The sequence below is a fragment of the Diuraphis noxia genome, unplaced genomic scaffold, assembly GCF_037042655.1.
Source record: "Diuraphis noxia isolate RWA-SAM2 unplaced genomic scaffold, SU_Dnox_SAM2 contig0002, whole genome shotgun sequence".
Taxonomy (NCBI): domain Eukaryota; kingdom Metazoa; phylum Arthropoda; class Insecta; order Hemiptera; family Aphididae; genus Diuraphis; species Diuraphis noxia.
In genome coordinates this window covers 73,203,392-73,229,909 of record NW_028301712.1, presented here as the reverse complement: position 1 = coordinate 73,229,909, position 26,518 = coordinate 73,203,392, and the positions used below count along the sequence as shown (strand labels likewise).

Below are 26,518 nucleotides of genomic sequence, written 5' to 3'. Positions count from 1 at the left end.
ATACAAAATCTGTTATTGGATGCAAATGTTATATTGGTTGGAGAAATGAGTTGGCTGAATGTTTTAATATATTCAATTTCAAGAACATCTTCGATTGAGTTAAAAACGATAGCTTGGTCTTTTTTTGTAAATTGTATGTTTGCTGTAGTTTCAGTGAAAGTCTTGGGATTGTTGATTTGAGAGATGGATTGTGCAGTGTCTGGCGAGGTCCATATTTTTGGATATGGAGGGGGTGTTGTTTTTGGCACTTGTTGTAACTATGGATAACAATCGTGTGTCTACATACCTTCTTAATTGCTGTCCGTTGAAATTTACTGCTATCGGAAGCTATATAAATACGATCATCGGTGACCGCGGCACACGTGTGTGTCGGTCGGTGGTTAGTGGTTACACACGTAGGTACTGGTTGATAATCTTATAAATCTTAAAATAAAATTATTTATCTTATTTTTAAATTTATTTACAAACGATTGAAATATGGTTAACCTATGACGCGCAATTTATAAACAAGATAATTTTAAGACAAAAATAATATAAATTAACTTATATTTATTTGACTCTTAAGTATAAATTATTAAAGGTGTCGTATATTTTAATTGGTAATATACCAAGTAAAGTGGAATCCGTTGAAACCATAAGAGGGTTATTTGATTATTTCGTCAAAATATCCATCCCTAAATCAATACTAATATAATAAATAGATAAAAGAAGTCAAAAAGCTCCTTTAGATTAGAATATTAGTGACTTATAAATATGTTTAATTTTTCTTTTATTAATTAGTAATTAATAATTACTAATCATTTAAATATGTATTTTGTTTATAAATTAAATTAAACAATATGCCTACCTATTGATTTATCGTGTATAAACTTAAAAAAATTATTTTAATATGAAATGTGAGCATTATAATTCAAACCTAGGTTATATCATTATAATAATGTTATCGCTCAAGAAATCAATCGAGAATATCTTAAAGTTGTATTTATAACATTAATAATATACGATAAACCAGTCGTTTCAAATTATTTTAAATTTAAACGTTGAACTGTTGAAGTGCCTATCTAAATCATTTAATTATTTTATGATTTATTAGTGTAGTGGAAATTATCATATATTAAGATCTGTAGAGCTTTATAAAAATATGTTCTTAGTGTTTTTGTGATATTATTAATACCTAACTCTGATTTAGATATACATATTTATTTTATTATAAAAATAAAAATAATGCTATAATATAATATAAGTAATTACATCGAATTTCGACATGTGAACTTTTATTTATATAAAGAATACAGATCTGTGATATAATTAAATGTTTAGTTGAAATTGAAACAACAGCGACAATGTTAGGTTTACTGCACCAAACGTGTGAACATTCGATATTGATTTGTTAAGCTCAAGAGGAGCAAAATAAGGTTTATAACAGGCTATCAAAGTATTAGATTTATATTCAATAAATAATTTGTAGTACGATTTTCATTTTTATGGAAATGACTTTTTTTTTTTTAAATTGTTCTTTAGATTTATAGAAATAATATTAAGCTGTGTTAAACTAACCAAAACTATATGCGCCGTCAGTGTAAAATTGTAGCATTTAGTCATTTAGCAACGCAAATTATTATTTTAAGTAAATTCAATTATATTTGTAATTAAATTATGATAACTTTATATAAAATCTAACAACAGGACGAATATTATGTATAATAGAGGCACCTAATAATGCAATGTGGTAATTGTTTTAATTTTTTTTTAATACTTTACTTTAAATTTTTGGTAGTTCGCTACACTAGCTATATTCTAATATACAACCTATTAATATATAAAAACACACATTATATTTAATATTATACCTAATAAGTATTAGTAAAAGTACCTAAGTGCAAGTTAAAACGGTATACTATGTTATATCCATAAAATATCATTTAATGTAAATGTATTTCATATTATAATATTCATGTAAGTATACAATATATTACAAATATTTTGAAAAAAATCTGTTAGCAGTTCAGACATTTTACCTACATATTTGTTAATATGGGTTTAGTGTGCTTAAGAATTGATCTGATCAGCAATCACTAATTTAATAAAATGTTATAGATTTAGTAAATAATTAAGTACATCACCAATGTTTAAAATTTTTCATGACTTTATTTTAAAAATAAAACAAAAATATATTATTTTTTTGTATAAATTATTATTATCATTATTATTTTATTGATCGTAGCCTTGAAACTATGGCCTTTAGCTATTATAGTAGAGCGGGAGAGTTGGTTTGAAACACTTATTGTATGTGTGATAAGGAGTTTGTTGCTAAATATCCCTGGGATCACTGATTCGAAAATTAATTAGTAATGATGCCTATTAGGCAAACTGAGTGTCAGCAACAGGTGTAGAAAAAAGCTACATGTAAAATTTTTGGTTTATGGAAATATGTTTGATATTATTTGTCTCCATTATGCTCATTAAGTTTCTATGATTAATTTTATTTTTTTTTTTTCAGGTCAATGGGAAATGGGGCTTGCCCCCATTTGTTTGCGACTTCTATATAGCAATGGACGTGATTTGTAGTACATCGTCCATATTCAATTTGGTGGCAATCAGTATAGACAGGTGATTATTTATGTTAATACAAAACATATAACATTCGTAAAATATCTATATATATACCCAAAGTGTTGACAAACATAAACAATTCAAGTTATTTTATTTAGCTTTTATAATTAAATAATTCTACAAAATTAAAATTTCACTAAATATGCTGGTATAATATATTTATATATATGTATATAATAATATATTACATTTTAAGAAATTAATTATGATTACTAATTTGTTACTAGTAGTGTTAATAAAGAATATATGAAAACGAAATTTGCTTTTTTTGTTTTGTTATTTTGTGTCAGCTATCACTTTTAAACAAAATCTAAAAAGCATTTTTTCAGGAAGTGGCACATTTTGTTTTTTTGCTATGTATATTATGCATTTATTGCATAGTACATACGGCATACCTACCTTATTTGCATGTTTGATACATTATGTTTATACATTGTAATTTAATAAAAATATTTATAAATTATCAATAAGCTACAGAAATAAATAAAAGGTAGGTACATACTATAATATCATTAAAGTTACCATTATATTATTTTCCAATAGTTATATGTATTATATACTAATTGAAAATAAAGTTAGACGTTAATTTTTGATATTAAAGTTACCCTTAGTATTGGACTAAATAAAATAATAAATAAAAATGAAAGCCTGGTTCAATAATAATAAATATAAATTAACTAATTAGAACCTTTTAGTATAAACGTTGAATATTTCTGTTATATATTTTCATACTTCCAAATTGATAATATTAATTTGATTAATAACTTAATTAATTAAATATCAACGAGTATTTTAAGTCATAAAAATTTACTCTTGCAATCGTCCATTCCATCAATACGTATAAAATTAGAAAACCTAACTTCTGTTGAATTGTGGTGAGGTTGATATTGGAAACAAATGCTTTTGATGGCATCGTGGATTATACGTAGACTACTTTAGTGACCTGCATTTGAATAAAAGGTACTTTTTATTGTGAAAAGCATACACTTCATTACCTCTTAAGCTTCTTTAAAGGAGACGTGGACGAGCTAAGATATTACAGTTGAATAATTTTGTCGGAGAGGAAACGCAAAAAAAAATGAAAGGAGAGTTCAGGTTTTTGCTATATATATATATATATTTCATACATAAAATATATGCATAAGTTGTTTGAATTAATTGTGAGTGAGTGCACTGAATCAGTTTTGTTTTAAGATAAGTAGATGTTACTGCGGGGCAATTAAAATTTTAAATATGGATATATCGCACTATATCTCATGGTACACCTACTGTATTTCTCATTTTTTTTTTAATTATCCAACGCTGCTATTGGTTAATTGAATTAGTTGAAATTCAAATGCTGCTCGTTCATCAATCAAATAGTGTGCGTTCATAAATGATGAGTTATTATAGCTAACAATGATGGCGTGGTGTTTGTACTCGAATTCTATGTATTCAATAATAATATAAGGCTGTTGTGTTGTTTTCCTCTTCCTCACTCTTTACCATTACCCTTTATACATACTTCACAAAAGTAGGTAGGTGCACAGCTAAACGAAACTCGATGTTTCCAAAAATATATATTGAAATCTAAGAATATTTAAATATTTTTGTAAAAACTTTTGCGCTTTCGGCGTTTTGGGTTATCGTAATATAAACCTAAAGAATGAACATCATAATTTTATATATTATATTATATGCTGGAATGTATTCAAAAGTATAAATTACTATGGTTTGTTATTTAAAGTTTTTGAGATGTGTTTTGCTTGAGCAAAGTTTTTGAAGTTAAAATGTTGAAAACTATTTCAATATACAAGAATCTAGGTAGTAAAAGCACGAAGCTTAAATATTAAATAAAAAACAAAATTATTTTCCATTTGAAAAGATTGAAATTAGAACAATATCAGTAATAAAACGTTTAATAATATAAAATATTATGTACATTGTATACATGTATCAAATATAAATATATACATAATTGAGTAATTTTATTCATTATTCATTCAAATCAAAAAAAGTTTTGATACAAATTGACCGATATATTGTATGGTATATACGTATAGGTTAAGCTATACATTTTACGCTAAATATATAAATAGTTGATTCAAATTATTTTACACGTTACGAAATTTGTCAATTTATACATATTATAATTATGTTCAGTTAAATTCCCATGATATAACAATAACGACCAACACACGACACCATAGACGTATGCAGAATTTTTGAGCCTCAGTGCTCATTTCCTATCAATATATTATTATAACTGTCAATGTTATCAATAAAAATTAATTATATAAATTTTATGTTATTAAATATAAAAAACATGAACAATGAATTATTAACAGATTAATATTGTAGAACATGATTACAGCCTCGGGGCACGATGCTTTTCAAATTTTTTGTTACATGATACTTATATTTAAAAAAAAGATTTCCATAAAAATTAGAGTATATGTATAATATTATATTTCACTAAAACGAAAAAATTAATACATGAAAAATATACTACCGAGAAATCAGAGAAATTGATTAATTCTTATTTAGCTGTTAAACTGCTAAATACATCTCAAATGTTTTATATAAAATGTGTCGAAGTATACAAAGTCACCAAATTTGGTATTAGTAGCTCACAGTCATTTGTCGTTTTCTCCTGTGGGGTCGTTAACCTCGCATTGGGTGGAATGTTATATAATTTTTTATGCACGTGTTTTCTAAATAATTTACAAGCTTCGTAATTTATAAATAATTAGGTTTGTCATTAATAAAATTGTGGTGAAAGCATAATTCGATCTAGGCTAATGCAACATAATATATAGAATAAAATTATTAACTTTTTGTATTTTTCTCTATCCGTTAACAAATTTGGAAATAATGTGTACTACAATATTATAGTACTTATAGTATCATACGATTATTATAAGCATAAAATTGTAATGTGTTTAAAGTATATTATACTAATTATAAGTAACTAAGTATACACAATAAGCAAGACACAACGTCAAATGACTGACTAATATGAAATCTACATTTAATAATATAAATATTAGGAAATATTTCACTCGTAATTAGATGAACTAAAGTATCCAATCGATGACTAAAGTTTCTGGCAGCAAACGTTAAATTAAAAAAAGAAACTTTTCACGTATTATAACCAATGTGGTTAAGTATGAATTTTGGTTTTTTTTCTGAAGCAAACAGAACACAATTGGTACAAAAATCGCATTTAGATATACATCAATAATAAATAATTTAAGAAAATACTATTGTGTTAAGTATTTTACCCGTGCAATTGATCATCTAAATGTGTCCGAGAATTAAATATAAATCCTTAATAATTGACATCGCATGGATGTGTGATAATTATAATATAATCTCATTTGCTAGATCAAAATATTCATCTATAATCTTTCATTCTTTTAGTCAAATATTATTTACGTATTCATGTATTGATATACTTGGGTACATTTACTGAAGTAATTTTCAAAGTATCTGAAAACTTCGTATAAGTTATAGGCGCATTTTTATAATTTATAATACATGATTTGCAATTTGCAATTTTCAATTAATTTTATATTTTTATATCATGATAAGTTGATGGTATTTTCAAATAAGTACTTACCTGGTTCTTATGATAAAAATATAATTTGGTCAGTTTTAAATAATTTAGCTTAACACGGTTTTTCGATCATTTTTTTCCATGTAGTTTTGATATTTGTTTTTTACGATATTTTTTTTATTAACTTGTTTCTTTTTTTTTTTTTTTTTTTTTTTTTTATTCAAAAACAATCTGTACAACAAGCACATTTAGTAATTTTGATATAGAATATATACATAGTTTATTTAAAAAAAAAAACAACAACTTTTAAGGAAGTCACCCATTGGTAACACCTAAGAACTTATAGTCGGATTTAGATCACTTAAGGAGATCTCGATTCCAATTACGTTTGAGCCTGCGAGGGGGGTTGCCTGGGATATGCAGTGAAGCCATATCTTTAATGAGAGGATTAGTACTGGAGTTGAGTTGGGAGTGGAAACGGTGGTAGTGAATTTTGGCGTAGTCATTGACATTTGTAACTTTGAGGTCGTTGTGAAGTGAAAGGTTTGTCATGTACCATGGAGCACCAGTTAAAGTACGTAGGGCAATGTTTTGGAAAGATTGGATGGGGTGAATGTTTGAGGGTTTGGCCATCCCCCATATTTGAATACCATATGACCAGACAGGTCTGATCATTGTATTATACAATAACATTTTGGTTTTTAGATTAAGTTTAGATTTAAGAAGAGGTCGGAAGAGATGGAGTCTACTGTTGGCAAGTTTCCTTTTGTTTTGGAGATGGGGTTTCCAAGTTAAACGTTTATATAAAATTATACCTAGATACTTTGTCTCGTTCGAGATAGGTATACTTTTGTCTTTAAGTTTGATGGTAGGGCAAATGCCAGGGCGTAGAGTGAAAGTGACTTGGGAAGATTTACTCTCGTTTATACTAATCATCCAGTTATTGGCCCAGTTATCTATAAGATTTAAATGTTCTTGAAGGTGTTGCGCGGCTATAGTTATGTCACTATTACTTGAGAGGATAGCAGTATCGTCGGAAAATGTAGCAAGTAGAGTGTTGTCGGGTTTTTACGATATTTAAAGATTTATTATTTATTAATTACGCGATTATTTTTCATGGTTGTTTGGATTTTATAATCTTCCATTTCAGCATGTTGTTGTTCAGATGACCACCATTTTCTATTCAGAACAGCCAACTGATAAAGTGATAACACCTCGATTATGTACCATAACTACCTAATCATAGTAATGTTATGTGTAATGGTCGTATAGCATAGCATCTAGGTATAATAGAGAGTGCGCCGCATCGATCGTGATTATTATTGAAGTCTGTTGTTTTAAGATGGGTTTCCATTATACAGTACCTATACACGTTCGAGTAAATTTTTTACTGTGATGGTTGGTTAGATAAGTTTACCATTCGATTAACCCCGTTACCATGATGTTAGACATGGCCAAACAATTTACTTGTACTCGGCACATAGTCCAGTCGATATAATGAAAAATAGGGGGGGGGGGTAGCTGAAAAGTATTCCGAAGTTAATGAAATTTTTACAGGTTGCCCAGGGATACTCTAGGATGACTATCCTAAGTTTTCAACCTCGAGGACCTTGTGCTAACTTAGGGGGGAGGGGGTGCAAAAAGCTTAAAACTTTCAGTCTTTTTTCAGGTTTTTGCTTATAATATCTAGTAAACTAATCATAAATTGTGTTCCATAGAGTGATACAAAGTTGTAGACCATCAAATTTGCCATAATTTGGTTGGTAAATCAATTTATTTACAAAAAGCAAAATTAAGAAAATTGCAGTTGTTATGTATAATGTACATACGTAGAAATAATTTAAAATTATTAATATACACTAAGGTTTCGACCCTATAACTAAATATTGATATATTATAATATAGTATTGGGTACCATAATTTCCATTATAACTTATTAGCGCTGTGAGTTGTCATTTAGAAACGGAGATAATCAATAGATCTATTTTTAGGAATTTCTGGTGAATTAAATATTACATTTATCGCAATGACGATTTGTCTAGCTATATTTTATTTTTAAATACTTTTATCAATACTGTTATAAAATCCTATTGGTGTATATTAATATAAATAAAATAAAAGAATAAGAATAATACGTGTATAATCAAATACCATTATATTGATATTTAATAAATAATGTTATGGTCAGCTCTCAGCTATTGTGAGGTATTGTACCGTTTTATTTGTACTTTTGACGCTGTTCATACAACATACAACTTAGAAATCGCTTTTTTGGGTAAGTAATATTTTATCATATTATATTGAATGTATTTTTCATGTTATTTTTATTTATACGCATTGTATGATATACTCTAATATATAATCTATGTTTATTTATTTATTGTATTAATTATTAAAATTAATATATAAAATATTTCGTAGAAGAGATAAAAAAATATGCATCATTTTGTAAATTGTCTTGACCTCAATATAATTGGTGACAAAATAAAATAATAAGACGTGTTTTTTAGCGAATTTATACCTAAGTGGTCATAATAATTTGCCATTCTTTTTTTTATATATATAATAAGCCAGGTGAGTGTGTTACAACTAATGCGTGTTGGTCGCCAACCACATTAAGAGTGGTAATATTATGTTATATTATGCAAAAACCATCTGAATAAGATAGCAGATAATTATTTCAATATTTATCTAGTAAATATAAAAGAAATATAAATTTTACATTTATACATATTATATACCGATTCTTACATAAATTTAGTTTAAGTTTGGTCACTAAGTCTAGTCAAAACTAATTATTAATATGAGTATTACTCGTTGTAATATGCATTATAATAATGCAGCCTGTACACGGATAAGCAGACTCATACCTAATATAATAATATTATAATTTTAATATTCTGATTGTAAAAAATAAAAATAAAAATTGAAATCATTGGTTATGAATTTATAATTACAATTTAACTAATAATAATAATTAATAACAATATTAATTATGTCGGTACTCATATATATTATTACTTATTTCAGTGTTTCAAAACATAAATATTACTATTTTTATTATAATATTTGTAATAAATGAACATACATTACCATTGAATTTATCTAGATGAAATAATAAGAAAATGTACTTATTTTTATGTAGTTAAAACCAAATAAATTATATTATCTAGATAATTCCCAACTTAATTATGAACAATGTTTTTTTATTGTAATGTACTCAAAATACTTTCATATTTCGATTATTTTACATAGGAAATCGAATAACCAGAATATCGAGATATTGTGGCTATAGAGTATTTTCCGTTGAGTACACAACTATTATAATTTGACATGTTATCTACTTCGACTTCAGAAATGGTTCGGTGTTTTATTTGTGAGGAAAGTTTAGAAGGTGGTGAAGTGTCTGTAGTAAAAAAGAGAGGAGTTGTTACACTTCTTGCTTCTGCTTGGAAACGAAGACAACGCGAACATCGACGTTTGTTGGAAGGAATGAGTGAAATTACAATCCACACAGCTTGCCAAAAAAAAATACAACAACGAGAAATTAACTGTGGCTACTTTGCGTCGTGAAAGTGAAACTCGTGCACTTCCCCCCAAACCGACTCGCTCAAGTACAGTCTCATTATCATTTGATTTCAATAACAAGTGCTTTTTTTGCGAAGATTCAGTTACTGAAGAGTATAGGCAAAGACAGAACAAGTTACCAGTTGAAAGGCGCAATCCAATTATCAAAGTGACGCTACCTGAGGTAGCAATTACCATTTTGTCGTACGCTTGGCAGCGCGGAGATGAGTGGGGGAAAAAATCAGAGATCGTGTTGGAATTTTAGAGGGTATGAACACTGATTTAGTAGCAGTAAACGCAGAACATCACCAAAAATGCATTCAACATTTTTACAAATGGCCCGGTCGTCTTCAGAAGAGAGGACAACCTACTCCCAACATTGACCAAGCAATGAAAATCATATATTATATGTTTCTCGAAAATAATAAAGAGGAATGCCAGTTTTTTCTTGGACAATTGATTGATGAGATTTCGGAGGATTCATGTCCTCATATAAAAACAGTAAAAAAGCGTTTGGAGGAGAAGTATGGAGATGATATTATCATCTATCAGTCTGAAAATAGAGCAAGTGTTATATGTTTCAAAAGTATTGGCCACAAAATCTTGACGGACAACTGGTACTCTAATTAGTAGATGTAAGACCCTCAAGACGAACTCTCTCTAATTGGGGAAACTGCTGGAAAAATTATTTTACAGGATATCCGATCAAAAATGTTCAACACTGCTTTCTACCCTCCGATTGATAATTTCAATGCTGATGCCCTTTATGTCATCCCAGAGACACTGCTTCTTTTGTTACATACAATTATTTTGACGAACAAACAAGGTTTATTAGAGTCATGGAAAAAGAAGTGTCTTGCGCGTCACATGCCATAATGGTAGCCATTCGACCAAAATAATTTTGATAGAGGTTTCAATATATTGTTACAAAAAGTTTGCATCAAAACTTCTTCTGAACCTCCTTGCTACTTTGGGATTTTCAGCCAGCTATGACGAAGCTTCTAGGCTTCAAGGATCGTATGTTATGCAAGCAAAGGAAGCCGTAGTTGATGGCTCAGTCAATCCAGGCTTAGCCAATTCATATTTGACAATGCAGACTTCAACGTAAATACACTAGATGGATATTCCATGTTCCATGCAATGGGAGGAATTATGGCTGTTACCCCCGAAATGCTATAACCAGTGAACAAGATGTTCTTCGCATGAATGTTAGATCATCATCCCGTGCAATTGGTAAAGCAGGCACCATTGACTGTCAAGAGTTACACCGTCCACCAAATTTCAGCCTGAAAACTATCAAAATTATTGATATACGAGTAGACATCAACCATCAAGACGGCAATGTACCATCTACATCTGATATCGTCTGGCTTTATGGAAAAAATTCTCTCTCGTCAACAGTACCTGGGTGGAATGGGTTTATGGAGTTTAGGACACAAAGGGAAGAGTATAAATGTTCAAAGATTGTGTGCCTTCCATTTATCAATGCACCCCCAAGCGACTACTCCACTGTGTATACATCCATCCTCACCGCACTTGACAAATGCAAATTAATTAATCAGAACACATGTGTTGTGAAATTCGACCAGCCATTGTTCTGGAACGCTCGAGATGTTGTTGCATGCGTCCCAGACTTCAGCAACGTGGCTGTAAGGCTTGGTGGTTTTCACCTCTTGATGAGTTTCATGGGTGCAATAGGAACCATAATGGCTGGAAGTGGTTTGAAGCAGCTCTTCTGTGAGGTCTTTGTAAGCAACAGCGTTGACAAAATTATTTCAGGGCACGCATATGCAACAGCTGCTCGCAGGCATACTCTCGCATTCGCTGCCTTAGGTGGACTGATAATTGACCTTTTGGAGTTGGATGAAGAAGAGCTTTTGTCGTTAGACACAGTTATTGATTCTTCCAACAATTAGAAAATAAATTCAGAGGATGCATCACTAAAAAGTGTGATGGAGAAACTGTCCAGTCTTCTTAAGGACATTGAGCACGGAGGGCCAACTGCGACACTTTGAATTCAATATTTTTCCGCATATGCACGCTAATGAAGAATTTTATTAGAGCTGAACGGACAGGTGACTGGAAACTACACCTTCATTCTGTCAGGGATATGGTTCCATATTTCCATCCAGCAGGCCACCTAAATTACGCTAAAAGTGCTCATCTCTACTATTAGGATATGCTGACGCTATAAGAGAAAATGGACCCAGAAGAATTTGTAAAGTTCACCACCCAGGGGTACTTCACAATTCAAAGGTCCGATAAATTCTGGTGTGGAATCTGGTTGGATATGACCATTGAGCAGGTGCTCATGCGATAAATGAAAAGCTATGGCGGGCTAACACATGGACGTGGTATCAGTGATAGCGTATTTTCAAGGTGGATTGTGGGCATGCTATGCCTTCAAAGCATAAATTAACAAATGGAAGTTTTTTGTGACATTCACTCAGAGACAAGTGACCAGCACGTAGATATGCGGCCTGCTCGCGTTGCCAGAGATAATAGTGACATTCAGAAACTAAGTGATTGGTTTTCAGAACATTTTCCATTCCCTGAGACGCAAGAGCTGATGTCAATCAATTCAGGAGCTGTTGCTTCCGAAGGCGTCAACTGTTATATGGCCCGATCAATTGTTATTAACTGCTTAAAGAATTGCTTAGAGAAAGGCAATTTTGAAGACTTGAAACTGAAGAGGAAGGATAAGGTGGTTACTCTGGCATCTGTTTCCTGTTCTCTGAAAATCAAGGACAAACAGTTTACAGTAGACCCACTCACTTTATTTCAACGTATGTATATAACCAAACAATCAGAAGCTGACCTCAGGAACTTGTTTAAATATGAGCTGGCCCCTTTTCCAACGTCTCTCTTCACGGAAGAAGGAATGCATAAAGGCAGAAAATCAATGTTGTATGATGCATTTCTTCCTATTATGTCTGAAGACGTAACATTAGGAACCAACCAAAATATGTAATGTCATTGATGGTGGGTTCCTATTGCATAGAGTTGTTTGGATTAAGTCAAGTCAAGCCACATTTCAGGCAGTCTGCCAAAACTGTATGGACTACGTTCAAAAGCACTTTGGGAATAATACCATAGTGATTTTTGATGATTATCCTGTTGGAATTAGTTACTCCTCAATAAAACATTTTTTTTCCAAGACAACTTCGATCAGCACTATTTCGCAGGCAAAATTTCTTTCTTATGATTCAAACCCAGATTAACTTCATAATAATGTTGAAGAGAGAAATGGAAGCCAAAGAGATACAAGTGAAGCAGGCAGTAGAAGATGCCGCGCCGATGTAATGATCGTGGAGACTGCTCTTATAGTTTCTATAAATATGGTAGTGTAATCATAACGGGGGAAGACATAGACATTTTGGTGCTACTCACTGCTTTAGGTTCTTCTAAGATGAATGTCTATTTCCAGAAGAGTGAAAAAGGTCACAGTAAAACCATGATGTATTCAGCCCACTCTTTTAAGTACGAATCACAATTTATTCTATTCTTGCATGTGATAAGTGGGTGTGATACTACCTCAGAACACTTTGGTATAGGAAAGAAAAAGGTGATACAGATGTATAAGAATATCCCTAAGCTTTCAGAGATGTTGGTAATTTTTAAAGACCCCGGAGCAACTCAATCTCAAATTGCTGACGTTGGAGAAAAGTTCCTTGTAAGACTATATGGAAGAACCATTGAACTGGAGAACCTAGAAGACCTGAGGTATCGCATTTTTTTCCAGTCATGGAAAAACCAAAATGTCAATTTGCCAGACTGCCACCAACCAGAGATCAAAAGTTGCCTTTTGCATGGGGTTGGAAACATACAAAACGAGGTGGGTATTTTTATAGACTTAAGCAATAACTTTTTCGTACTGTAATAGTACATTTTAATTCTTAAAACTTGCCACACGAATTATACTATTATTAATACTTGTAATAATGATCAATACACGTGTATTAATTAACTGATTCATTTGTTAGGTATCGTTCCCATCACCACAACAATGGATGCTGCCCCGGAACAGCTACTCCGCATAATTAGCTGTAAGTGCACGACTGGTTGTGCTACTGCAGACTGCAGCTGTAAAAAGGCTGGACTATTATGCTCTGCGGTATGCAAACGCTGCGTGGGCATAGCGTGCGAAAACTCATCTCAACCTGATACCAACGAAGCTGACACCGATGACGAGGATCACAGTAACCTGCCCCTTCTTTCTGCACTGAAGATGCACGAGAAAGTCGTGTCCATGGACACCGACTACAATGACGACGACAACGAAGACGAAGGTCCGGCAGCTCCTAAGCGATCCAAGGTTATAGTGGCCTGATGCACTATATGTATTAAATATTATTTTAAATTAGATGTTGATATTGATGAGTGTTTGACAAAATTAACATGGAAATTATGGTATTAAATATAGTTATAGAATCAAAACCTTCGTTTTTCAGCTGTTTTTTTTATGTTTTGAGAAACTATGTATAACTTTGATAAGCTGTATCTTAATTAATTTTTTACGAAATCAATTGTCTAACCTACCAAATTTTAGCAAATTTAGTGGTCTACAACTTTGTTATGCTTTATGCAACACAAAATATGGTTAGTTTACTAGATATAAGCAAAAAAAAAAAAAACTGAAAAAATCTGTTAGTTTTGAGATTTTTGCACCCCCCCCCCCCCCCCTAAGTTAGCACACGGTCCTAGAGGTCGAAAACTTAGGATAGACATCCTAGGGTACCCCTAGATAATCTGTAAAAATTCCATTAACTTCGGAATACTTTCCAGGTAAAATGTGGAAATCGACTGGACTAACACGTTTAAAGTAGTGGAAACTCACCTTTATAGTTTATTGATTATGATTAGTTCATCGTTGATAATATGTCTTGGTATAAACTTGAGTATGAACGACGATATTTTTTATTGTAAATCAGTCTTAATAGAAAATAATGAGTACCTATCTAGTTTCCTTCTAGTCCATCTGAACCACTAAGCCGTCTGATTTCTACTCGTACGTTTCTCGATCTAATCATTTTCGTGTTGTCGCCCGTGGTTAATTGTTATAGCTGTGAGCACTGATCAGTGTTGCGAAACTGCATCTGATGTTAAAATATATTATAATATGTATTCTACTCCACAAGAGAATAATCAATTCACCAACTGATTCTCGTCAGTGGTGCTCTTCTCCCAACAATTTCCCGATGTAAGCGTGATCACGTAGTTCTCAACCCGCGAATCGAATCATTCTTGATGCACGAAAAGTGATTATTCCCTCGTGGAATAGATTATAGTGTTGTACTTATTGCTTATTATCAAAGGTACGTTATATAATAAAGTAGTGTTTATAATCAATAATATGTTATAATGCTCGCAAGGAGCTCCATTATTTCCAGCCCAACGATATGCGACGCCTGTTTTCTGAGGATTACGATCCGAGAGCGGTGCATTAAGGTAAGACGCATATCATGTCATCACCTATATTATTCACGGTTCCTTTTAGAGATATAAGGTTATTAATACGCTTCTACTGTAGTTATATGCGGGTTATTGTATTAACATATCTCTATTATAATATAATGTGCGTACGTAGGTATTCGCAATACATATTTTAAATAATTTAACAAAAATTTTAAAAGTCACATTAGCTCTACATTTACTATATAGGTAGGTTATTATAATAATCAATTATATTGTACTGATGAAATACCTATATATTAGATTATTTTAATTTTGTTTTAAAATTATTACAACGTGTTTAAATTAGAATCGTGGAGTTATAGAACCTTTAGGTCATTTGGTTTTGTTCCGGTTTCACACAAATATTGTTATAATGTTTTGATTTTATATTCGGTAACTATCATACAAATTGTTCATGCCCAGTTCGTTGGCATCCAATAAAAGCCAGTACGTTTTATGATTTTAACTTGTTTTCTTAAATTTTAAATAGATCAGTGCTATGATTATATTTTATTTATTATTATTTTGTTTGTATTTAATTAATGATAATATTATTTACTATTTATTATGTAATCAAAATTATATTGATATAAGAATGAATATTTTTTTATTAATTTTGATGATTATAATATAATATATTAAATATTTATTTCAATTTGAATTATAAAAGCTTGGTATTTATTTTCGTTCAAATTAACTACGGTAACCTAATTTTAATGTTTGAAGTTTGTCAGACTTTAAACTCACATTTGATATAAATCAGTATATTCCATTGAATTGTGGTCTAAAAATGTGAATTCATATAATTCCGTTAAACCCGGATTGTCCGTATTCAGAGCATTAATTTTGTTTTAACTTCATCGACTGGCTCTGTTTAACATAATACATATATATATATATATATATTACAAAAATCCCACGTACGTTTTATATTACAATCATTATAAAAAAAAATGTATGCAATATTAAAAATGGTTTTTTTTATATTCAACCATAATTGTATAAAAAAAAATGTATATATTAATAGATAATTTACTCAGTTATTAAATATTAGGTTACTTCTTTTTACTTTTTTTAGTATACGTTGGGTGAATATAATTTCAATATACTTACCTAATGTATGTTTATTCATCATTTAAGTTTTAAAAAACTTAAAAACTTCGCAGCAATCTTCATAATATTTTCTTATCTTCTTGTTATTCATTTAAATTACACTTAATGATTAATTTTGTATATGATGCTATTTATAAACTTTTTTTAGTTTTGATTTATTCTGTTTATAATTTGGTTATAAGTTATGGAGGAAATGTTAAGAAAATACTTACCTATATATGTATATCCATTATACTTAGAGAACATAATATTCAATAAATTATGTAGGTATGTTGTATGTTTTTATCTATCAAAACAAAAATAAATACATGATACAATATAATTTAAAATGGAATACTATCTTAATTTTTCGGTATTTGTATAAGTATAGTACTGGAATGTATAACACTTCTGACTTATGCAGCCTTTCCATAAACTATCAATGAGATTGATAATCTAAAATATAGCATGTTGTGCAACAAAATAACGTGGTAAGTTTGATGCTTTGAACTCAATATTATATAGGTACTTGACAAATATTTTCTTCCTTATACATCGAAAGCTTCTGTTAGAAGCTGTCAACCTGAATATAAAAATAAAGTCTTGAGATCATCTTGTCATATAAACTATAATATAATATTAGAAATCAAATAATTTAAACAACACTTAGTAATTATTTATTATTTATACTAACTGATATTTCCGATAAATCAAAGCTGGAACGTATGCGTTTTGTTATTATTTTTAACCATAATTCATAGGTAAATTATTAAAAGTTAGACAATTTTTTTAAATGAGTTGTCTATTGTGTAAGTCCTATATTTACAAGTTATACAATAAGTAAATTGGATGAGACTTGATTGTTTTGAGGGGAGGAGTCACCCAGTGGTGGCACCCAGTGGTGGCACCCCTTAAGCTAGTTATATAACTTAAAAAAAAAAAAATACATTTCGAGAAAAATTCTCTTAAATGGTAGTTATTATTTTGAGAAGTAATATATTAAGTCGTATTTCAATGTTTCATTGCTTATTCAATTCACATTTATATTATATTAAAATTCATGATTTTCCATGTAATTTTCGAGTTAGTTAAAGTGGCTTTAATATCATATATTTTGTTCATTGAATACACATAAACCCATATTATTATCGCTTTTTAATTTTGTTATTGTAATACAATGTGACACCATACATTATTGCTAGAATATAAGACATAATGTCATATTAAACATATCCTCGGTTGTGCACTAGGCAGTACTGTTTTTATATTTTTAAACTTAGCTACATTATTGTTATTATTATTGTCATATACGCAATATTGTCAGACGCTTATATATATATTGCTTATATATTGACACATTAGTCCGTTTATATCATCCTTATCGTGGTGTATAGTAATAATAATATAATGTTTAATACGCGTTGTCGCACGCATCAATTGATTTATCACCAGTGTCATGTACCATAATAACAAGGGCTAATAAATAATACCCCACCCATCCACTCACATGACGAGAAGCGTATGGATATATACATTTGACGGAGAATAATAATATATTGTATATATGGTATATACGCGTCGTCGTACGGTGGTGGCGCGTGGAATGGTTGGGTGAATGTGCGCGTGGGTGCGTGAATGGGTGGATGAGTGGGTGCCTGGTAGTAAAGTTGGTGTTATGGTGTCACATATAATACTAGTGATTCTGTGGCGTATGCGGTCAGCCGACATCAGATTTCGTTCTTTTTCGTTTTTTTCCCTGTTTTTTAATTTTTTTTTTACAAGCTATGTAACCACAGTAGCCACGCGACCGTCACACACATACTGTCCAGTGATGGAAATAAATTGCTCGTCGGCCGAGTGTCAACATGCGTAACACGTGAACGTACATAAACTTGCTGTTATAGACAACATGCACGACCACCGATTTCGTACATTTTCCAATTCCTTGTTTCGGACGATGTGCGCACGTTTTGGTTTTGGCGAGAGAAGGGTGATGGGTATGGGAGGGGGTTGGATTTCATGACTGTGGTGTTGTCGTCCAAATGTTGGAATCGGGATAAATTGATCGCTTAAAATGTCCATTTCCAACAAAAACACAAAGGCGAACATAAATAATAAAAAAAATAAGAACAAACTGAACAAAACAAATGAAAAAAAAAAAAAAATACAATAAAGCCCAGGTGGAATACCGAAGCCTGTTATATCGATATTTTCGTGCTTGCGATTTTTTTATGGCAATCATTATTTCTCTAATGGTCGGGGTTTTTGATAACATAATTATAGGTACCTATGTTTGGTACTTGCTACTTGAGTCACTTGACCTAATACCTACTTCTAAAACTATATTTTAAATAACGTAAAATTGACGAATATTATAATCAAGTCATGATATAATATTAAATCAAATGACAACAATCAAAAATATTGATCGAGTTCGTACTAGTTATATAACTTTTCAAGTTGTATTTTATTGATCCGTTATTTAGAATATGTTTAACATATTTTTCGATCATAAAAAGAAAATAAATAGGTATAGTAAATAGTAATACTACAAATGTGTAAATATTTGAAAAATCCTTGCATTATTTTGAAATGTAGACAAACATGTTATATTAAGATAAGTTTGGTTTATAGAACCTATTAATTATAACTATGACAATATAGACTAAATTGTGATAGGATATCACTTCAAAGGTTATAGTGTTCACGTAATCATAAAGTTGCTATCTAGTACATAATAAATTGTTAATCGAGTTAAATATTTAAATTACCTGCTCTAAATTTTTAGTATTTTTTCACAAGTAACTAAAATATTTACAAATTATAAGTTTTAACACCTATATAAAAGTGATTATTTGATTATTTTGAGGCTTATATTATAACGTTGATCACCACGAATATAATGGACATTTTGTTAACATTTTTATAAGAAATGCTTTGAAGCCCTTAAAACATCCTTTTCTCAAAGTTTATTTTAACTGTTCGTTATTGCACTCATCGTTATTCAATCTTACTAATTTAAATATTATTTTATTTAAAAAACAAATAGTAAGTACCATATAACTTATTTTGAAAGATAAAATTTTTGTTGCAAAGTATAATATTATGCTAGTAATAGATTATGATTCCATGATGGAGTCTTATATAACATAGGTACATTAAATTTTTTAATTAGTTTTAAATATTTTATAAGTACAAATTAATACTCAAGTGAACTCTAATCCATCTTACAATCACATAACATGGAATATTTACGTTCAGAAAAAGAAAATTCCATTTAATTTTGATAGTTTTAATATTTGAGTGAATTTATCATTTATAAAATATGATGCTAAAAACTTTATCAAATTTAATGTTATTATTTTTTATTCGAAATTTTTATTATTAAATTAAAATTTAAAATTTTGCATTTTTTAATTGTAATATTGTACGGACGAGATAAGTAATTACTTTAAAGGTAAATTATTTAATTATTTAAATTTATAATATAAATATTTCAACTTATATTTAAAATTCAATTTAAAAAAAAAAGTCATTGTAATGTATGTAATAAAATTCAATTCAATAGTAAATCATTGCATACGAAAAATGATTGAGGTTAAGGACAGACTACCAATCTATATCACTAAGTGTATTCTGTGATTATTTATATTGCAATTAAACTATTTTATTAAAATATTATTATCATTACTTTATAATTGTAATTTGGGAGTTTGAATAATATTTGTTGAAAACGCTGCATCTGAAATGTTATTATGCACCTATATAAAATACATTAATATCTGTAAAATTTTCGTAGCAATAATATTTTCTAAATTACAAAAAAATTGTTATTATTCGTGAAAATATTTCATTTTGTAAAAATTTAAATTTCAAATGCTTATAAATAATCATGTCTATATTTTTAAATTATTTTTAAAAACTTTAATGAGACATAGTCACAATGATTCTTAAATGCAATTTTCAAGCATTCTAACTAATTTTTTTTTTTGATATAAAAAAATTTGAAATGTCTACAAATAGTTCAAAAATAGTAAACTTACATTTAAAATTATGCCATGTGTGAAAAATTATATTAAAAACTTATAGAGGAAACTCATGGAAACAAAATAAGAAAAATGTGTGCGGTCACTAGTCTCGACTTGTGGTTATTTGGAAACGATAGTGTACTGGATGTAGTAGGGTAACCCATTGATACTATTTAAGAAGGGATTTTCGGATAATTATATATTATACAGATATATTAAATGTATTAATTACAAAAATGTGGATAGGGAGACACTTAATATCTAACTTTAACGTGAAACAAATTTTATCTTAAATATTAATTTACAAGGTAGTACTACATCACGTGTCCGCGACGTCTTGAGTGGACTGCGAAGCCTGCAAAACACGTACCACGGGATTGACAGCGATCCAGTTATGCGAAGGCCCAAAATTGTGTAAAATGTGTGATGTGACAGTAGCGATGAATTCGACGGCGACGAGCAATACGTGCGCAGTTAAGATTCGGCACGATGACGAGTCGACGAAGTTTGTGGAGGTGAATAATACACGCGTCACGATCGATCGATGTATATTTCGCGATTGTCGACGATTAATACGGCACGAACGACATATTTTATACGACGGTGAGATTCGTGTCGGCGAACAATAGGCGCATTACGAGCGGTCGTAGGTATAATATAATATGTCGGCGAGCCAAGTCGACGGCGACGAGTGGTGATGACGGCAAAGGGGACACAACGCGAACACTTACTAATCTGAACGATTGGAATATTGTTGGAAAGTAATATTTATTCGCACCGATTATATTACGCAAAGGCGACGGACACCACAATTCATATATCAATGGCTATTTTACAACAACACACGCACTCAGCGGTGATAACGAATAAGCCTCGTGATAGTATTACGCCACGCCGGCAACCGTGTGTTGTTTTGTGCAAAGTTGGTTACTCGGCGATAGCACCGTCCGGTGCGGAACTCCGGAGTATAGGGAACCAACGTTATCGCATGTTGTTCGGTGGCAACATAATAAATTATTAAATAAATATTAATATCAATACATAAATGATTTAGTTAAAAATTGGTTTTGAGTAAAAATTCTCGTTTTCTCTAATTATTAAAAAAAGTACTGGACATTTTTACTTTTGACACCCCAAAAACAACTATTCTAGTCAAAAAACAGTTCATTGTAAAACAAATATATTACGAGTATTCACTCCACTTAGAATCCAAAATATTATAACATGTGTGCAAATATGTATATACTATATATCCATCCATGTTTTATATTTTTGTTATAACTATGACTGTATTTGGTATGGTAAATATGTTTAAATATTCGATCTAAAATAATATATATGTGGTATAATATTAGAAAATTAAAATAGTAATAATGATTATTCTGATTGGCGTGTTAGATTAGATGACTGTGCAACTGTAACACTATCGTTCGAAGCGTTGTCTGTATAAACTATAAAGTCTGGTAAATGATAAACGAGCGCAGTCGCTCAAAGACCTTAGAAATAATATACATGTATACATATTACTATGAATGTCCGCAGTTGGTGAACGTTGAAAAATTAATATAATACAGACATTTACTTGTGGATGTTAACATCTACGTTAGGATTTTGGTCAATGTTGATATAGGTATAGGTACGTATTCGCACGTATAATATTATAGTATTATGGTAGATACTGTAGTTGAATATATCATATATTATAAAATAGAAACAACATATTATGTTTAATTAAATCAAAAAAATATTATTATTATTAAACAATATTATACAATATTATAATATTCATATTATTATAAGGTATTTAAATTATGATTATTTTATATTATTACTTATTACAGCATGAAAAACTGTCATGACAATGTGTACTACATAAAATGGCAACATTTCTACAGCTACACTTTTTTGTAGATATAATTTTTTATCCAGATATAATAGTAGTAGTTGGGTAAGGTAAAAAAACATTTTATCAAAATTATCAATTTGTACAATACTTTATACTGCAGCATAGGTACTAGATAGTATAAGATACTATTTTTTAATTTTGCCCTTCCATTATTCCTAAATTAGATTAAATAATATCGGCATTACCAACATTCACCAATACCGTTGTATAAATGTTGACATTTACTAGTGAACGTTTACTAAAATCACAAATTCAATCAATAAGCAAACATTCACCAATGATTTTGGTGTACGACCGCATTAACCGGTGACTGTCAGCATTCACCAATTGTGGACATTCACAGTAACATACATATAAGTAATGTGCCATGCAGTACATTTTCCTACAATTAATAATTCATTCAGTATTTTTTTTTTCGTTTACTTAATAATATTTAACTTTTCAATTTTCTAACTTAATTATTTATCATGTCACTACACTATTATTAATACGGTAGTTAGTTAAAGATATTAAATTTTTAAATGCTGATTTTTAAAATCCATTTAACAAGTTACGTAATAATGCAGTATAAATAAATCATTCGTGACATGAATCATAAAAAATTTAATTCATTTCCTTTTAAAAGTTAATCTACATTTATATATCATATTTCAATATTTAAGGTTCCGTTCTTAATAGTATTCCAATAAAAAATTATTTTCTAAGTGATAAACTGTCAATTTGTCGAGAATGCATACATGTGAACAATAATGGAGAGGTATATATATATTTTATTTGAATAATACACATATATTGTATCATATACATGAACGCAATATAGTAAGTGGGTGTAAACAAAATCATTGTGTTGAATGATCTTACAATGACCTTATTTGAAATACTAAACCTTTTCGTTGTATACCAAAATCACAATAAAGTTAAATTTATCAATATTTTAGAAAATACTTATCTATGCATATACATTATACTTAGAGAACATAATATTCAATAAATTATGTAGGTATGTTGTATGTTTTTATCTATCAAAACAAAAATAAATACATGATACAATATAATTTAAAATGGAATACTATCTTAATTTTTCGGTATTTGTATAAGTATAGTACTGGAATGTATAACACTTCTGACTTATGCAGCCTTTCCATAAACTATCAATGAGATTGATAATCTAAAATATAGCATGTTGTGCAACAAAATAACGTGGTAAGTTTGATGCTTTGAACTCAATATTATATAGGTACTTGACAAATATTTTCTTCCTTATACATCGAAAGCTTCTGTTAGAAGCTGTCAACCTGAATATAAAAATAAAGTCTTGAGATCATCTTGTCATATAAACTATAATATAATATTAGAAATCAAATAATTTAAACAACACTTAGTAAGTATTTATTATTTATACTAACTGATATTTCTGATAAATCAAAGCTGGAACGTATGCGTTTTGTTGTTATTTTTAACCATAATTCATAGGTAAATTATTACAAGTTAGACAATTTTTTTAAATGAGTTGTCTATTGTGTAAGTCCTTAAGCTAATTTTTTTTTTTTTTTTTATTGAAACAAAATTTAATATATTTTAATATTATTTACAATCTGTATTTACTGCACTAGGCAGTACTGTTTTTATATTTTTAAACTTAGCTAACAAAATCACAATAAAGTTAAATTTATCAATATTTCGATATAAAATATTTTTATTGCTTACCTATAGTTACATATTTTTAGTAATTGAAGATGCATATACTGAATATATGTCTATATATAATATATTAGTCTGTTAAAAAAATTTCGAAATTATGAAATTATGAATTTTGACGTAATTTTGAATTTATTTAGTTAAAATATTGATAAAATAAAAATATTAAATATTATAGTTCATAATGAACGATTTGTGAAGTACAAAAAGTGCTTAGGTATTCAATAATACATGTATAATGGGTAATAATACATTTTTAAATTGTGATTTGAGATGAGTTAAAATTCTTCTGTGGTTGTTAAACAAATTATGTTATATTAATTTAAATTTGCTTGATAAATAATAAGTTAAGGCATAGTATAAAATTTAAATGTGTTATTTTTTGACAGATAAAATAATTAAGTTAAGGAAGTTGAATTCCTAACATTGTCGTTAAATATTTGTAGGTATAATTTTTTTTTCTCATTAAATTTATAATATCATTTTATTATAGTGAATTTCTAGTTAGGAAGCTTGTAGAATGACAATCAATTGTTTAGAAATTACAAATATAATAGTTTATTTTTTAACATAAAGTAATGCAATTACATTTCTACTTTATAGGTTAAGTAATTTCATTAGAATTTGATTAAATTTACCTCTAAGTAACGAGTAAAATAACTTAATTATTTTTATAATGACTAGTAGTTTATCAAACACTGAACGGAGTGTAACACAAATCATTCATTCAAAAATTGAAATTGTACGTCTTATTACTATTTTTAATTTCATAACTAAACTTTTTATACATTTCAATATTAAAACTAACAGTAATTGGATTTAAATTTAATAATAAAACAAAAATAATCTGTTTCCTATTAAATAACTTATATACCCTTTTAATATTAGCCAATAATAACACTTAATAGATTATAACGATCTTATTTCTCATATAGCTTCTAATAATAAATATTAATTCGTTTGTTTAATAGTATTTCCATCAATTTACTTAAATATACCTCCATCTGCAACACCAATCACCTGTTTAACAAATACATTAACACTTATTTCCAGTACTATTGCCTTATCGTAAAATTTAGTTCTGCGTCTTCTCTGCATCAGCTGATTTCTTATATTTTATTTCAATATTTGTATTTCCTCTTTCAAAAAACTAAAATAATATTATTTGTTTACTGCAAATGTTTTTCCATTTTTAATGTATTACTAGTTATTTATTTTATTTTCTATTAATTTTTTTTTTGTTTCTGTGTTTGAATCTTTTCGTTTATCAATCCTTTCTAACCCATTAAGTTAACACGTATATTTTTGTCATCTATGGATATCGATTTGTTTAAAAAAATAAATAATTTTTTCAACTAAAAATATATTTTGCTATAAACCACATCGTGTACATAGTCATAATTTAAATTTCCGTCGGCATTGCACGATGTACACCAAATATTTTTCACTCCATTGTAAAACTATTGAAACTAATTATAATTGTTTCCATTATATTTTATTTCTTCCATAATGATACAAAATCAAGTTAAAAATTAAAATTAACTATCCTCAATGTTGTTTTCATACTTTTGGGTTTTATATAACAAACCTTCATATAATTATTTGCCTATAAATATTAACATAATATCAGGACTCTCTACGAATTCAATAACATTCATATCACAATTTCAATTTATTTCAATTAAATTATCATTTAATTTTGTATTCGGTATATAACGGTTGAAAAATTAAATACAATTTATTGTAATTTGTAAGTAAAATAAGAATAAACTAATATTGGATATTGTAAAAACAGAGAAAACTTAAGTACTTTCAATTTAAAAATAAGTTGGTTATTTAATTATTCAAAATATAAAAATTTAAATTAAAATGTAAGTGTTGGATTACTTAGTGTTATCCTGCTAACCGATGAAAGAGAAAGGGTTTTTGTTTGTTTTTAAAACTTTAATTTATATTTTCATTTCATTTCTTGTTATATTATCTTACAACTTTATAATGTGATTGCTTTTTTTTCTTTTTGAATCTAATACAAGATTAGGTACCGCCCTATCAGATAAAATTTGTCGATTTCTATCTTCCACTAGTTTATGGACGTGTGAACAAATTGAATCCAATTGCATTTAGTTTCAAAATGTACATTTAGAAACTGCGACATACTGATAGAATTTCGCTCCTGTAATATATTTGTACAAGCGTCTACTCTAGCTAACCGAGCTTTAACCGATAATGGAAATCACTCCATAGAATATCTGAGTTACACAAACTCGAACTTTCCTTATAAGTACTACAGAAATGTGGTGGTTTTTTTTATGTTTTATATTCCTCGTCATAGGGCATCCAACATTCAAACACAAATACGTCAGGAGCAAAGTAAATACTCACTATAAAAGGTAGAAAAATAATCCAATTGAAAAGATGGCTGGTAGCAAAATGAAAATGTGTCCTTTGCAGGCATTTTCTAAAAACTTTTTGAAACGTTTTTTTTTGTACGACAACTCCTTCTTTTACCGATTTAAAATACAATATAATATATATTATTCTATAATACATAAACAATGGAAAAGTAAAATGGGAGGTATACTCGTTGTTTCACATATCTACACATTAGCAATTTAAAACTCT

At 29.1% G+C, this 26,518-nt stretch overlaps 2 protein-coding genes across 3 annotated transcripts in view; both read left to right on the top strand.

Annotated features, from left to right (window-relative positions):
- Dop2R (dopamine D2-like receptor) overlaps positions 1-26,518 on the top strand; it is a 334,506-nt gene that overhangs the window by 152,651 nt on the left and 155,337 nt on the right. For both annotated transcript variants that reach the window (XM_089220100.1, XM_089220101.1), the window contains one exon: positions 2,501-2,610. In XM_089220100.1, the coding sequence (XP_089076226.1) occupies positions 2,501-2,610 (110 nt within the window). The remainder of the gene's footprint in view (positions 1-2,500; positions 2,611-26,518) is intronic.
- LOC149058899 (uncharacterized) lies at positions 13,213-14,048 on the top strand. The gene is made up of 2 exons (XM_089220768.1): positions 13,213-13,553; positions 13,702-14,048. The coding sequence occupies exons 1-2, from the start codon at positions 13,463-13,465 to the stop codon at positions 14,046-14,048; spliced, it is 438 nt and encodes a 145-aa protein (XP_089076894.1). The 5' UTR covers positions 13,213-13,462.

What these genes read in the sequence shown, in the direction of transcription:
- LOC149058899 (XM_089220768.1), top strand. Translation starts at nt 13,463, where the DNA reads ATGGAAAAACCAAAATGTCAATTTGCCAGACTGCCACCAACCAGAGAT. An exon ending in TTGGAAACATACAAAACGAG is followed by an intron (nt 13,554 to 13,701) that starts GTGGGTATTTTT and finishes TTCATTTGTTAG; the next exon opens with GTATCGTTCCCATCACCACA.